This window comes from Oncorhynchus gorbuscha, linkage group LG05 (assembly GCF_021184085.1).
Source record: "Oncorhynchus gorbuscha isolate QuinsamMale2020 ecotype Even-year linkage group LG05, OgorEven_v1.0, whole genome shotgun sequence".
NCBI lineage: Eukaryota > Metazoa > Chordata > Actinopteri > Salmoniformes > Salmonidae > Oncorhynchus > Oncorhynchus gorbuscha.
Window position 1 is genome coordinate 37796 of NC_060177.1, and position 17332 is coordinate 55127.

Here is a 17332-nt window from a genome sequence, read left to right on the forward strand (position 1 = left end):
ATTAGTAGTTAATTAACAGCTCACAGATATAGAGCGGGTAGGCTACCTACATTATGATATTATTAGTAGTTAATTAACAGCTCACAGATATAGAGCGGGTAGGCTACCTACATTATGATATTATTAGTAGTTAATTAACAGCTCACAGATATAGAGCGGGTAGGCTACCTACATTATGATATTATTAGTAGTTAATTAACAGCTCACAGATATAGAGCGGGTAGGCTACCTACATTATGATATTATTAGTAGTTAATTAACAGCTCACAGATATAGAGCGGGTAGGCTACCTACATTATGATATTATTAGTAGTTAATTAACAGCTCACAGATATAGAGCGGGTAGGCTACCTACATTATGATATTATTAGTAGTTAATTAACAGCTCACAGATATAGAGCGGGTAGGCTACCTACATTATGATATTATTAGTAGTTAATTAACAGCTCACAGATATAGAGCGGGTAGGCTACCTACATTATGATATTATTAGTAGTTAATTAACAGCTCACAGATATAGAGCGGGTAGGCTACCTACATTATGATATTATTAGTAGTTAATTAACAGCTCACAGATATAGAGCGGGTAGGCTACCTACATTATGATATTATTAGTAGTTAATTAACAGCTCACAGATATAGAGCGGGTAGGCTACCTACATTATGATATTATTAGTAGTTAATTAACAGCTCACAGATATAGAGCGGGTAGGCTACCTACATTATGATATTATTAGTAGTTAATTAACAGCTCACAGATATAGAGCGGGTAGGCTACCTACATTATGATATTATTAGTAGTTAATTAACAGCTCACAGATATAGAGCGGGTAGGCTACCTACATTATGAGTTTATTATGGAGAAGAGCGATATTATTTGTATTTGTCAATCGGCAGCCAAGCATCGCTCATCATGTCACCAGAATAAGACCCTCAATATTTATTGGAAAGGTGCATCAAGCTCATCACCTTCCACATTCACCACCCTGTGAAGTTCCTCATTGATTTTATCTGTAGCCTAATAAATTGCATGCTTTCCAGAGTCCTAGTGGTAGGACCACACAACGCATCATTGTGTGACTCCAAGTTTATTAAATCAATATTTGCGTATCCACCTCCATTTCTCGCATAATAAATTTTACAGACACAAAAAGATCCCACCATGTCGAATGAATAATATATCTATCAGCATTTCAAAAAATAAATACCGGCATTTCATGTTTACATCAGCCCTGTCATGACTTTTTCATAGGTCAGGTCATTCATCTGCATGAAATGGTTGGATGGAAACTTGATTGGTGACGCTTAAGTGTGTTGAATATAACGGACGGACGCCCATAAAATATACATAGCCTCATTTATTTACCGGCTGTCGGGTATTCATTCATATAAGACCTGTCCTCGTGGTCATAACCGTCTCTCCGGTGAACCATGACGGGATACCTGAGGGTTCTGTCCTCCGTCTCGAGGTATGGAGCGACGTTTACCGAAAACCCTGCTATGTTTGCGCCTGCTGCCGCCGTGTGCCAGAGTCTGCGACACAGAAACTGTGAGTCTTTAAACTGAACCAAAACTCCTCTAGCTGCTAAGGTAGCCTGGTTTCACTGCACAGTCGTCCTCGCATGGAATAGATTCATCTGTTCAGAGTATACATTGCCAATGTATTTTATATTCAAAGTTTTGGCTTTGCTACAAAGTAGTGGATGTGCAGGAGTGACCTTTGATTTGTTACGTCGTATTGTTTGTGTCACAGCAATGCGATGTCGTGGCATCAGAACATATGGTGGGAACTGTGAAATTATGGGGATTTGGAATATTGTAAAAGTTGACAAACTGTGTTATATGTAGAATGTCAAAAAAAAAAACAGAATTAACATTGTCACATCACACATTGTAGGCGAACTCAATACATACAATTACAATTCAACAACGGTATAATGTACTGGCATAATTTATGCCAGGTGCCAAAGTCCAGACAGTATATGAATGCTGTTGGATACCTTTTAAGGCTGAGGGGGTAGGGTGGGGGGGAGGGGTTGTCTGTTCTGAATCTGACATGGTGTCATGTGTTAATATACTGTAGTAATAATGCATGTTTTTAATGTTTAATATGACCTGGTGTTTCCAGATGCAGCTGAACACATCAAGGTGGACCAGACAGTGTGTTACTGTAATAACATGTTACTGTAATAATGTGTTTAATGGTTTCAGATATTACTGTAATAACATGTTACTGTAAAAATGTGTTACTGTAATAATGTGTTACTGTAATCATGTGTTTATTGTTTAATGGTTTCAGATGTTACTGTAATGTGTTTAATGGTTTCAGATGTCACTGTAATCATGTGTTTAATGGTTTCAGATGTCACTGTAATCATGTGTTTAATGGTTTCAGATGTCACTGTAATCATGTGTTTAATAGTTTCAGATGTCACTGTAATCATGTGTTTAATGGTTTCAGATGTCACTGTAATCATGTGTTTAATGGTTTCAGATGTCACTGTAATCATGTGTTTAATGGTTTCAGATGTCACTGTAATCATGTGTTTAATGGTTTCAGATGTCACTGTAATCATGTGTTTAATGGTTTCAGATGTTACTGTAATCATGTGTTTAATGGTTTCAGATGTCACTGTAATCATGTGTTTAATGGTTTCAGATGTTACTGTAATGTGTTTAATGGTTTCAGATGTCACTGTAATCATGTGTTTAATGGTTTCAGATGTTACTGTAATCATGTGTTTAATGGTTTCAGATGTCACTGTAATCATGTGTTTAATGTTTTATGGTTTCAGATGTCACTGTAATCATGTGTTTAATGGTTTCAGATGTCACTGTAATCATGTGTTTAATGTTTTATGGTTTCAGATGTCACTGTAATCATGTGTTTAATGGTTTCAGATGTCACTGTGATCATGTGTTTAATGGTTTCAGATGTCACTGTAATCATGTGTTTAATGGTTTCAGATGTTACTGTAATGTGTTTAATGGTTTCAGATGTCACTGTAATCATGTGTTTAATGGTTTCAGATGTCACTGTAATCATGTGTTTAATGGTTTCAGATGTTACTGTAATGTGTTTAATGGTTTCAGATGTCACTGTAATCATGTGTTTAATGGTTTCAGATGTCACTGTAATCATGTGTTTAATGGTTTCAGATGTCACTGTAATCATGTGTTTAATAGTTTCAGATGTCACTGTAATCATGTGTTTAATGGTTTCAGATGTCACTGTAATCATGTGTTTAATGGTTTCAGATGTCACTGTAATCATGTGTTTAATGGTTTCAGATGTCACTGTAATCATGTGTTTAATGGTTTCAGATGTCACTGTAATCATGTGTTTAATGGTTTCAGATGTCACTGTAATCATGTGTTTAATGGTTTCAGATGTCACTGTAATCATGTGTTTAATGGTTTCAGATGTCACTGTAATCATGTGTTTAATGTTTAATAGTTTCAGATGTCACTGTAATCATGTGTTTAATAGTTTCAGATGTCACTGTAATCATGTGTTTAATAGTTTCAGATGTCACTGTGATCATGTGTTTAATGGTTTTAGATGTCACTGTAATCATGTGTTTAATGGTTTCAGATGTCACTGTAATCATGTGTTTAATGTTTTATGGTTTCAGATGTCACTGTAATCATGTGTTTAATGGTTTCAGATGTCACTGTAATCATGTGTTTAATGGTTTCAGATGTCACTGTAATCATGTGTTTAATAGTTTCAGATGTCACTGTAATCATGTGTTTAATGGTTTCAGATGTCACTGTAATCATGTGTTTAATGGTTTCAGATGTCACTGTAATCATGTGTTTAATGGTTTCAGATGTCACTGTAATCATGTGTTTAATGGTTTCAGATGTCACTGTAATCATGTGTTTAATGTTTAATGGTTTCAGATGTCACTGTAATCATGTGTTTAATGGTTTCAGATGTCACTGTAATCATGTGTTTAATAGTTTCAGATGTCACTGTAATCATGTGTTTATTGTTTAATGGTTTCAGATGTCACTGTAATCAAAATCAAATCAAATCAAATCAAATTTTATTTGTCACATACACATGGTTAGCAGATGTTAATGCGAGTGTAGCGAAATGCTTGTGCTTCTAGTTCCGACAATGCAGTGATAACCAACAAGTAATCTAACTAACAATTCCAAAACTACTGTCTTATACACAGTGTAAGGGGATAAGGAACATGTACATAAGGATATATGAATGAGTGATGGTACAGAGCAGCATACAGTAGATGGTATCGAGTACAGTATATACATATGAGATGAGTGTGTAGACAAAGTAAACAAAGTGGCATAGTTAAAGTGGCTAGTGATACATGTGTTACATAAGGATGCAGTCGATGTTGTAGAGTACAGTATATACATATGCATATGAGATGAATAATGTAGGGTAAGTAACATTATATAAGGTAGCATTGTTTAAAGTGGCTAGTGATATATTTACATCATTTCCCATCAATTCCCATTATTAAAATGGCTGGAGTTGGGTCAGTGTCAATGACAGTGTGTTGGCAGCAGCCACTCAATGTTAGTGGTGGCTATTTAACAGTCTGATGGCCTTGAGATAGAAGCTGTTTTTCAGTCTCTCGGTCCCAGCTTTGATGCACCTGTACTGACCTCGCCTTCTGGATGATAGCGGGGTGAACAGGCAGTGGTTCGGGTGGTTGATGTCCTTGATGATCTTTATGGCCTTCCTGTAACACAATCATGTGTTTAATAGGTTCAGATGTCACTGTAATCATGTGTTTAATAGTTTCAGATGTCACTGTAATCATGTGTTTAATGTTTTATGGTTTCAGATGTCACTGTAATCATGTGTTTAATAGTTTCAGATGTCACTGTAATCATGTGTTTAATGTTTTATGGTTTCAGATGTCACTGTAATCATGTGTTTAATGGTTTCAGATGTCACTGTAATCATGTGTTTAATGTTTAATAGTTTCAGATGTCACTGTAATCATGTGTTTGATGTTTAATGGTTTCAGATGTTACTGTAATGTGTTTAATGGTTTCAAATGTTACTGTAAAAATGGTTTAATGTTTAATGGTTTTAGATGCAGTTAAGCGTATCAAGGTGAACCAGCCGGTGGTGGAAATGGATGGAGATGAGATGACAAGGATCATCTGGGAGTTCATCAAGGAGAAGGTACTGTCGTACACCATGGACCTCTAACTCTACTGTACACCATGGACCTCTAACCCCTAACTCTACTGTACACCATGGACCTCTAACTCTACTGTACACCATGGACCTCTAACTCTACTGTACACCATGGACCTCTAACCCCTAACTCTACTGTACACCATGGACCTCTAACCCCTAACTCTACTGTACACCATGGACCTCTAACTCTACTGTACACCATGGACCTCTAACCCCTAACTCTACTGTACACCATGGACCTCTAACCCCTAACTCTACTGTACACCATGGACCTCTAACCCCTAACTCTACTGTACACCATGGACCTCTAACCCCTAACTCTACTGTACACCATGGACCTCTAACCCCTAACTCTACTGTACACCATGGACCTCTAACCCCTAACTCTACTGTACACCATGGACCTCTAACCCCTAACTCTACTGTACACCATGGACCTCTAACCCCTAACTCTACTGTACACCATGGACCTCTAACCCCTAACTCTACTGTACACCATGGACCTCTAACCCCTAACTCTACTGTACACCATGGACCTCTAACCCCTAACTCTACTGTACACCATGGACCTCTAACCCCTAACTCTACTGTACACCATGGACCTCTAACCCCTAACTCTACTGTACACCATGGACCTCTAACTCTACTGTTCACCATGGACCTCTAACTCTACTGTACACCATGGACCTCTAACTCTACTGTACACCATAGACCTCTAACCCCTAACTATACTCTACACCATGGACCTCTAACCCCTAACTCTACTGTACACCATGGACCTCTAACCCCTAACTCTACTGTACACCATAGACCTCTAACCCCTAACTCTACTGTACACCATGGACCTCTAACCCCTAACTCTACTGTACACCATAGACCTCTAACCCCTAACTATACTCTACACCATGGACCTCTAACCCCTAACTCTACTGTACACCATAGACCTCTAACCCCTAACTATACTCTACACCATGGACTTCTAACCCCTAACTCTACTGTACACCATAGACCTCTAACCCCTAACTCTACTGTACACCATGGACCTCTAACCCCTAACTCTACTGTACACCATGGACCTCTAACCCCTAACTATACTCTACACCATGGACCTCTAACCCCTAACTCTACTGTACACCATGGACCTCTAACCCCTAACTCTACTGTACACCATGGACCTCTAACCCCTAACTCTACTCTACACCATGGACCTCTAACCCCTAACTCTACTGTACACCATGGACCTCTAACCCCTAACTCTACTGTACACCATGGACCTCTAACCCCTAACTCTCCTTATGGGCCTCTAACCCCTAACTCTACTGTACACCATGGACCTCTAACCCCTAACTCTACTGTACACCATGGACCTCTAACCCCCAACTCTACTGTACACCATGGACCTCTAACCCCTAACTCTACTGTACACCATGGACCTCTAACCCCTAACTCTACTGTACACCATGGACCTCTAACCCCTAACTCTACTGTACACCATGGACCTCTAACCCCTAACTCTACTGTACACCATGGAACTCTAACCCTAACTCTACTGTACACCATGGACCTCTAACCCCTAACTCTACTGTACACCATGGACCTCTAACCCCTAACTCTACTGTACACCATGGACCTCTAACCCCTAACTCTACTGTACACCATGGACCTCTAACCCCTAACTCTACTGTACACCATGGACCTCTAACCCCTAACTATACTCTACACCATGGACCTAACTAACTCTACTGTACACCATGGACCTCTACTGTACACCATGGACCTCTAACCCCTAACTCTACTGTACACCATGGACCTCTAACCCCTAACTATACTCTACACCATGGACCTCTAACCCCTAACTCTACTGTACACCATGGACCTCTAACCCCTAACTCTACTGTACACCATGGACCTCTAACCCCTAACTCTACTGTACACCATGGACCTCTAACCCCTAACTATACTCTACACCATGGACTTCTAACCCCTAACTCTACTGTACACCATAGACCTCTAACCCCTAACTCTACTGTACACCATGGACCTCTAACCCCTAACTCTACTGTACACCATGGACCTCTAACCCCTAACTATACTCTACACCATGGACATCTAACCCCTAACTCTCCTTATGGGCCTCTAACCCCTAACTCTACTGTACACCATGGACCTCTAACCCCTAACTCTACTGTACACCATGGACCTCTAACCCCTAACTCTACTGTACACCATGGACCTCTAACCCCTAACTCTACTGTACACCATGGACCTCTAACTCTACTGTTCACCATGGACCTCTAACTCTACTGTACACCATGGACCTCTAACTCTACTGTACACCATGGACCTCTAACCCCTAACTCTACACCGTGGACCTCTAACCCCTAACTCTACTGTACACCATGGACCTCTAACCCCTAACTCTACTGTACACCATGGACCTCTAACCCCTAACTATACTCTACACCATGGACATCTAACCCCTAACTCTCCTTATGGGCCTCTAACCCCTAACTCTACTGTACACCATGGACCTCTAACCCCTAACTCTACTGTACACCATGGACCTCTAACCCCCAACTCTACTGTACACCATGGACCTCTAACCCCTAACTCTACACCGTGGACCTCTAACCCCTAACTCTACTGTACACCATGGACCTCTAACCCCTAACTCTACTGTACACCATGGACCTCTAACCCCTAACTCTCCTTATGGGCCTCTAACCCCTAACTCTACTGTACACCGTGGACCTCTAACCCCTAACTCTACTCTACACCATGGACCTTTAACCCCCAACTCTACTGTACACCATGGACCTCTAACCCCTAACTCTACTGTTCACCATGGACCTCTAACTCTACTCTACACCGTGGACCTCTAACCCCTAACTCTACTGTTCACCATGGACCTCTAACCCCTAACTCTACTGTTCACCATGGACCTCTAACTCTACTCTACACCATGGACCTCTAACCCCTAACTCTACTGTTCACCATGGAATTCTAACCCCTAACTCTACTGTTCACCATGGACCTCTAACTCTACTGTACACCATGGACCTCTAACCCCTAACTCTACTGTTCACCATGGACCTCTAACTCTACTGTACACCATGGACCTCTAACCCCTAACTCTACTGTACACCATGGACCTCTAACCCCTAACTCTACTGTTCACCATGGACCTCTAACCCCTAACTCTACTGTACACCATGGACCTCTAACCCCTAACTCTACTGTTCACCATGGACCTCTAACCCCTAACTCTACTGTACACCATGGACCTCTAACTCTACTGTACACCATGGACCTCTAACCCCTAACTCTACTGTTCACCATGGACCTCTAACTCTACTGTTCACCATGGACCTCTAACTCTACTGTTCACCATGGACCTCTAACTCTACTGTACACCATGGACCTCTAACCCCTAACTATACTCTACACCATGGACCTCTAACCCCTAACTCTACTGTACACCATGGACCTCTAACCCCTAACTCTACTGTACACCATGGACCTCTAACTAACTCTACTGTACACCATGGACCTCTAACTACTCTACACCATGGACTAACTGTTCACCATGGACCTCTAACTCTACTGTTCACCATGGACCTCTAACTCTACTGTACACCATGGACCTCTAACCCCTAACTATACTCTACACCATGGACCTCTAACCCCTAACTCTACTGTACACCATGGACCTCTAACCCCTAACTCTACTGTACACCATAGACCTCTAACCCCTAACTCTACTGTACACCATGGACCTCTAACCCCTAACTCTACTGTACACCATAGACCTCTAACCCCTAACTATACTCTACACCATGGACCTCTAACCCCTAACTCTACTGTACACCATAGACCTCTAACCCCTAACTATACTCTACACCATGGACTTCTAACCCCTAACTCTACTGTACACCATAGACCTCTAACCCCTAACTCTACTGTACACCATGGACCTCTAACCCCTAACTCTACTGTACACCATGGACCTCTAACCCCTAACTATACTCTACACCATGGACATCTAACCCCTAACTCTCCTTATGGGCCTCTAACCACTAACTCTACTGTACACCATGGACCTCTAACCCCTAACTCTACTGTACACCATGGACCTCTAACCCCTAACTCTACTGTACACCATGGACCTCTAACCCCCAACTCTACTGTACACCATGGACCTCTAACCCCTAACTCTACACCGTGGACCTCTAACCCTACTGTACACCATGGACCTCTAACCCCTAACTCTACTGTACACCATGGACCTCTAACCCCTAACTCTCCTTATGGGCCTCTAACCCCTAACTCTACTGTACACCGTGGACCTCTAACCCCTAACTCTACTCTACACCATGGACCTTTAACCCCCAACTCTACTGTACACCATGGACCTCTAACCCCTAACTCTACTGTACACCATGGACCTCTAACCCCTAACTCTACTGTACACCATGGACCTCTAACCCCTAACTCTACTGTACACCATGGACCTCTAACCCCTAACTCTACTGTACACCATGGACCTCTAACTCTACTGTACACCATGGACCTCTAACTCTACTGTACACCATGGACCTCTAACCCCTAACTATACTCTACACCATGGACCTCTAACCCCTAACTCTACTGTACACCATGGACCTCTAACCCCTAACTCTACTGTACACCATAGACCTCTAACCCCTAACTCTACTGTACACCATGGACCTGTAACCCCTAACTCTACTGTACACCATGGACCTCCAACCCCTAACTCTACTGTACACCATGGACCTCTAACCCCTAACTCTACACCATGGACATCTAACTCTACTATACACCATGGACCTATAACCCCTAACTCTACTGTACACAATGGACCTCTAACCCCTAACTCTCCTTATGGGCCTCTAACCCCTAACTCTACTGTACACCATGGACCTCTAACCCCTAACTCTACACCATGGACATCTAACTCTACTATACACCATGGACCTTTAACCCCTAACTCTACTGTACACCATGGACCTTTAACCCCTAACTCTACTGTACACCGTGGACCTTTAACCCCTAACTCTACTGTACACCATGGACCTTTAACCCCTAACTCTACTGTACACCATGGACCTCTAACCCCTAACTCTACTGTACACCATGGAGCTCTAACCCTAACTCTACTGTTCACCATGGACCTCTAACCCCGAACTCTACTGTACACCATGGACCTCTAACCCCTAACTCTACTGTACACCATGGACCTCTAAGCCCTAACTCTACTGTACACCATGGACCTTTAACCCCTAACTCTACTGTACACCATGGACCTCTAACCCCTAACTCTACTGTACACCATGGACCTCTAACCCCTAACTCTACTGTACACCATGGACCTCTAACCCCTAATTCTACTGTTCACCATGGACCTTTAACCCCTAACTCTACACCATGGACATCTAACTCTACTATACACCATGGACCTTTAACCCCTAACTCTACTGTACACCATGGACCTTTAACCCCTAACTCTACTATACACCATGGACCTATAACCCCTAACTCTACTGTACACCATGGACCTCTAACCCCTAACTCTACTGTACACCATGGAGCTCTAACCCTAACTCTACTGTACACCATGGACCTATAACCCCTAACTCTACTGTACACCATGGACCTCTAACCCCTAACTCTACTGTACACCATGGACCTCTAACCCCTAACTCTACTGTACACCATGGACCTCTAACCCCTAACTCTACTGTTCACCATGGACCTTTAACCCCTAACTCTACACCATGGACATCTAACTCTACTATACACCATGGACCTTTAACCCCTAACTCTACTGTACACCATGGACCTTTAACCCCTAACTCTACTATACACCATGGACCTATAACCCCTAACTCTACTGTACACAATGGACCTCTAACCCCTAACTCTACTATACACCATGGAGCTCTAACCCTAACTCTACTGTACACCATGGACCTATAACCCCTAACTCTACTGTACACCATGGACCTCTAACCCCTAACTCTACTGTTCACCATGGACCTTTAACCCCTAACTCTACACCATGGACATCTAACTCTACTATACACCATGGACCTTTAACCCCTAACTCTACTGTACACCATGGACCTTTAACCCCTAACTCTACTATACACCATGGACCTATAACCCCTAACTCTACTGTACACAATGGACCTCTAACCCCTAACTCTACTGTACACCATGGAGCTCTAACCCTAACTCTACTGTACACCATGGAGCTCTAACCCTAACTCTAACACTACATATCTACAATACAAAATGTATAATACCGCCATACAACAATATTACAATTGACCTGTGTGTAGATTTTGTGTGCTAGCGCTTGTATGCATGTCTGTATCTTTGTGTGTGTTTCTCTTCACAGTCCCTGCTTCTCCATAAGGTCTATTTTTTCCTTTAAAAAAAATCTGATTCTACTGCTTGGATCAGTTACCTGATGTGGAATAGAGTTCCATGTAGTCATGGCTCTATGTTGTACTGTGCGCCTCCCATAGTCTGTTCTGAACTTGTGAAGAGACCTCTGGTGGCATGTCTTGTGGGGCATGCATGAATGTCCGAGCTGTGTGCTAATAGTTTAAACAGACAGCTCAGTGCATTCAGCATGTCAATACTTCTTACAAAAACAAGTAGTGATGAAGTCAATCTCTCCTCCACTTTCAGCCATGAGAGATTGACATGCATATCATTCATGTTAGCTCCCCGTGTACTTTTAAGGGCCAGCCATGCTGCCCTGTTCTGAACCAACTGTAAAGTCCCTCTTTGTGGCACCTGATCACATGACTGAAAAGTAGTCCAGGTGTGACAAAACTAGGGCCTGTAGGACCTGCCTTGTTGATAGTGTTGTTAGGAAAGCAGAGCAGCGCTTTATTATGGACAGACTTCTCCCCATCCTAGCTACTGTTGTATCAATATGTTTTGACCATGACAGTTTACAATCCAGAGTTACTCCAAGCAGTTATGTCACCTCAACTTTCTCAATTTCCACATTATTCATTACAAGATTTAGTTGAGGTTTAGGGTTTAGTGAAATGTTTGTCCAAAATACAATGCTTTTAGTTTTGGAAATATTTAGGACTAACTTATTCCCTGCCACCCATTCTGAAACTAACTGCAGCTCTTTGTTAAGTGTTGGGGCTCCCGAGTGGCGCAGCGGTGTAAGGTACTGCATCTCAGTACTAGAGGCATCACTAAAGACCCTGGTTCGATCCCGGGCTGTATCTCAACCCGGCCGTGATTGGGAGTGTCATAGGGCGGTGCATAATTGGCCCAGCATCGTCCGGGTCAGTGGATGGTTTGGCCGGGGTAATCCGTCATTGTAAAATAAGAATGTGTTCTGATTTGCGTAGTTAAATAATATAAAATAAAACGTGTTCCAGTCATTTCAGTCACTGTAGTAGCTGACGTGTATAGTGTTGAGTCAGCCGCATGCATAGACATACATTTACTTAAAGCCAGTGGCATGTCATTACTAAAGATTGAAAATGAAAGGGGCCTAAACAGCTGCCCTGGGGAATTCCCGATTCTACCTGGATTTTGTTTGGAGAGGTTAAAGAACACCCTCTGTGCTCTATTAGACAAGTCTTTATCCGGGGCGGCACGGTAGCCTAGTGGTTAGAGCGTTGGACTAGTAACCGGAAGGTCCAGGTGTGACAAGTAGTGATGAAGTCAATCTCTCCTCCACTTTGAGCCATGAGAGATTGACATGCATATCATTCATGTTAGCTCCCCGTGTACTTTTAAGGGCCAACCATGCTGCCCTGTTCTGAACCAACTGTAAAGTCCCTCTTTGTGGCACCTGATCACATGAGCTGACAAGGTACAAATCTGTCGTTCTGCCCCTGAACAGGCAGTTAACCCACTGTTCCTAGGCCGTCATTGAAAATAAGAATTTGTTCTTAACTGACTTGCCTGGTTAAATAAAGGGAAAAAAAATCTGCAATCTAGCAGGGGGTGTAAAGCCATAACACATCCGTTTTTCCAGCAGCAGGCTATGATCGATAATGTCAAAAGTCTAACAAAACAGCCCCCACAATTTATTCATTATACATTTCTCTCAACCAATCATCAGTAATTTGTGTAAGTGCTGTGCTTGTTGAAGGTCCTCCCCTATAAGCGTGCTGAAAGTCCATTGTCAATTTGTTTACTGTGAAATAGCATTGTGTCTGGTCAAACACTATTTTTTCCAAAAGTTTACTAAGGGTTGGTGACAGGCTGATTGGTCGGCTATTTGAGCCAGTAAAGGGTGCTTTAATATTCTTAGGTAGCGGAATGACTTTAGCTTCCCTCTAATCCTGAGGGCACACACTTTCTAGTAGGCTTATAATGAAAAAATGGCAAATAGGAGTGACAATATCATCCACTATTATCTTCAGTAATTTTTCATTTAGGTTGTCAGACCCAAGGTGTCTTTTTATTGTTTTGTAACAGTATTTTTATTGGAATTTCACAATTTTCACCCATATTGAGAGATACAACAACAGAGACAAAGCACGCAGAAAAAAACAAGAAAAACAGCACCCACTTACACATATCTACGCGCATATATATACACATACATACATACCCATACATACACACACATACATATACCCATGCATATACACACACATACGCATACATACGCGCACACACATACACACCCATACATACGTACACCATTTTCCTCTTCCCACTCGGTGCTTCTCTCACCCCATCACCATCATTGCGTCTCTCAATACATACATTTTAAACAAACTTACAAACAGAAATTAAACAAAAAAGCTCAGTTTAAACCAAGAGGTTAGGTTCCACACATGGAACGTACCGTGTAGTTCTGAAATACATAGATCCCCACCATTCTAAGAGAATCCTTGCAGCATAATAGCTGATACCTCAGGTTCTAGGTAATTTAGATAAGGTTCCCATACTTTGTAGAACTGGTCTGTTTTAGAATGCAATGCAATGTACATTGTGACGGCCCTGAATTTTTCTGAACCGTCTCAGTGCAGCTCCTTCCAATAGGGCGCTTTCCCTTTAATTCCCAATTAAATAGCCAGCATCAGCTGCGCAAAAGTGGGGTTGTGATGGAGACGTGACTGCGGATGTGTTCAACCCTCAGTTCCCGAAGCTTCTCTATTCTGTTGTTTTGTTGCCGTTAAACGTGTTTTGTTGCCTAATAGAGTTTACCCAGGATGGGATCCACTCTTTGCGTCCCTGGACTACACCTCTCTGTTCTTCGTGGCCTTTCTCCGCTGTAGATCTATTGGCGGATTGGATTGTCTGACTGACCGACTGACTACCACCTTTTTGTATACGGTATTTCATTTGTTTTGATGTGAGGTATACTGTGATGATTTATGTAGTTAGTTGTATTTGAGGACTTAGTAAGAGTTGATACGCTTTAAGTTCTATGGTAAAATAATTGTTATATTGATGGTATGTTTAATACTGGGTTTACACTACACTGAATGAACGGACAAACATTGCGTGACAAAAGTCACTTGAGTTCACTGAACTCCTTTACCGACTCTTTTTAGGCCCGAGGTATTATTATATGTGTGGGTGTAATCATTGTTGTTGCTATTACAACCCACGCAAAAGAATAGTTGTTTTTGAAGTTCTTTCCAATGTTTTAAGGGTTTATGAAAAGTTTATTTCCATCCTGACTTTTACATAAGTCCTTTGTATTGGTGTAGACTTGACGGACCAGATGGGACTCATTCCCACCCAAACTAAAAGGAGAAACCAATGTTTTCTCTGGTAGGCACAACCTACCTGGCACCCCTATAAATAATAACCTCAAGTCAAAATCGTTACAACATGTCAGATATTCCAGAGGCACCCATTCAAATAGTATCTTATGCCAATCTTTAATAGAAGGAACCTTATCACTAATCCACTGTAAAAGGATGTTTTTCCTCACAGCGAAGGTAAGGATGTTGTAAAGCCTCCCTTTACCCACAGAAGTAACATGCCTACTAGGGAGACCTAACAGTAAAGAAACTGGGTCCAACTCTAGATCAACCCCTAGGATCTTTTCAATTTCTTGCAGAACACCAGACCAGTATCTTTGTATTTTGGTGCATGACCATAAACAATGTGTTAGGGTGCCTGTATCAGTTTTGCATTTAAGACACTGAGGGGAAGAGGAAGTGGGGCTAAAAGCATGTCTGCGATTTGGGGATATATGCAATCTCTGTATTATTCTTAATTGGATTGCTCAAGTACGATTACATATAGATATTGTTTTTATAAATGTCCTCCCACATCTCTTCGTCAATAGTAACAGACAATTCTTTCTCCCACACTTGTTTCACCCTCTGTGTGTTGACAGCAGAAAAGGACCTTAAAGTATCATAAAACAGACTTACAGACATTTTCCTTTGTGGGGGAAAAAAAGCATTCTTTCAATGACAGACACATCAGGGTTACCAATTAAGGTGGTGCTCTTCAGAATATAATGTCTTACTTGTAGGAAGCGGAAAAAGTACTGCTTTGGGAGTCGATATTTCTTGACCATCTGCTCAAATGACAACAAAATCGTATCAGCAAATAAGTCATTTAGCCTGTGTATGCCCCTATTAAGCCATAAGTTAAAGCCAGCATCCAGCAATCCTGGACTGAAATATGGGTTGTTAAGAATTGGGGTAAGAGCAGAGGTTAGTTTGGACCTTCCCAGGAAGCGTTGAACTGACCTCCATACTTTGAGTCTGTTAAGTGTAAAGGGATTATTGCAGTGATCTTCTACAGACTTGAAACTTCTGAAAAATAAAAGATCCTGTAAGGGGTATTTTGAAAGGGAAGTCTCAATGTCTAACCAAATAGAGGAGTCATCATTTGTGATCCAGTCAGAAATATAACAAAGGTGGGCACACCATTGATAGAACCTGATATTGGGCAGGTCCAAGCCGCCCATAGAACTTGGCAGCTGCAATATTGCCATCTTAAGTCCTGGCTTGCGTTTTTCTCCATATAAAGGAACTTAGCCATCCATTTACATCCTTTATTACCTTATTGGAGAGTAATACTGGGATCATTTGGATTGGGTAAAGTAGTCTAGGTAAAATGTTCATTTTCAAGAGGGATATTCTACCCAACCAAGAAATCGGGAGAGAGTTCCAGCGCTCCAGATCCTGTCTTATTGTATCAAACAAGGGAACAAAATTGGATTTGTACATTTGCTGGGATTTAGGAGTTACAAATATACCCAGATACATGAAACCTGAGGGAGACCATTTAAAAGGGAAGGGGGGAGAAGTATTAGGTACAGAGTGTAGGCTACCAAGTGGCATAGCCTCTGACTTAGTAAGGTTAATCTTGTAGCCTGAGAATCCGCTGAATAATTCAATAATATTAATAAGAGATGTAATTGAAGTCTATGGACTAGAGATGAATATCAGGACATCATCAGCATACAAGCTTATTTTATGGTGAACATCACCAATGAGCAGCCCCTGTATAGCAGGCGTTACCCTGATGGCCTCGGTCAGTGGTTCCATAATGAGTGCAAAGAGGAGGGGGGATAAAGGACAGCCCTGTCTGGTACCTCTGTGTATAGAGAAGAGGAGGGGGGATAAAGGACAGCCCTGTCTGGTACCTCTGTGTATAGAGAAGAGGAGAGGGGATAAAGGACAGCCCTGTCTGGTACCTCTGTGTATAGAGAAGAGGAGGGGGGATAAAGGACAGCCCTGTCTGGTACCTCTGTGTATAGAGAAGAGGAGAGGGGATAAAGGACAGCCCTGTCTGGTACCTCTGTGTATAGAGAAGAGGAGAGGGGATAAAGGACAGCCCTGTCTGGTACCTCTGTGTATAGAGAAGCTATTTGACCTTAGTCCATTAGTAAGGACAGCAGCCTGAGGATCATCATATAAAACTTTCACCCATTTTATAAAGTTGTCCCCCAGACCAAATCTATTTATAGCAAATAATAGGTAAGACCACTCCACACGATCAAATGCTTTCTCAGCATCTAGGGAGAGCACAAGACCATCCACAGCACTTTGTTGGTAGGCTTGAATCACATTAAGAAGCCTCCTGACATTGTTGCATGACTTACGGCCCCTAATGAAGCCAGTTTGGTCTCCTTTCACAATTAGTGGCAGTGAGTCC

General features: G+C 41.9%; 1 protein-coding gene across 3 annotated transcripts in view; it reads left to right on the plus strand.

Annotated features, from left to right (window-relative positions):
* Window positions 1–1243: 1243 nt before the first annotated feature.
* LOC124035432 (isocitrate dehydrogenase [NADP], mitochondrial-like) overlaps window positions 1244–17332 on the plus strand; it is an 84755-nt gene continuing 68666 nt past the window's right edge. For 2 of the 3 annotated variants that reach the window (XR_006838734.1, XM_046348880.1), the window contains exons 1-2: window positions 1244–1549; window positions 5079–5170. Coding sequence is in view for 2 of the 3 variants with exons in the window: in XM_046348880.1 (XP_046204836.1) it covers window positions 1432–1549; window positions 5079–5170 (210 nt within the window). In the remaining variant the exon portion in view is untranslated. The remainder of the gene's footprint in view (window positions 1550–5078; window positions 5171–17332) is intronic. The other variant, XM_046348879.1, reaches the window with a different exon arrangement.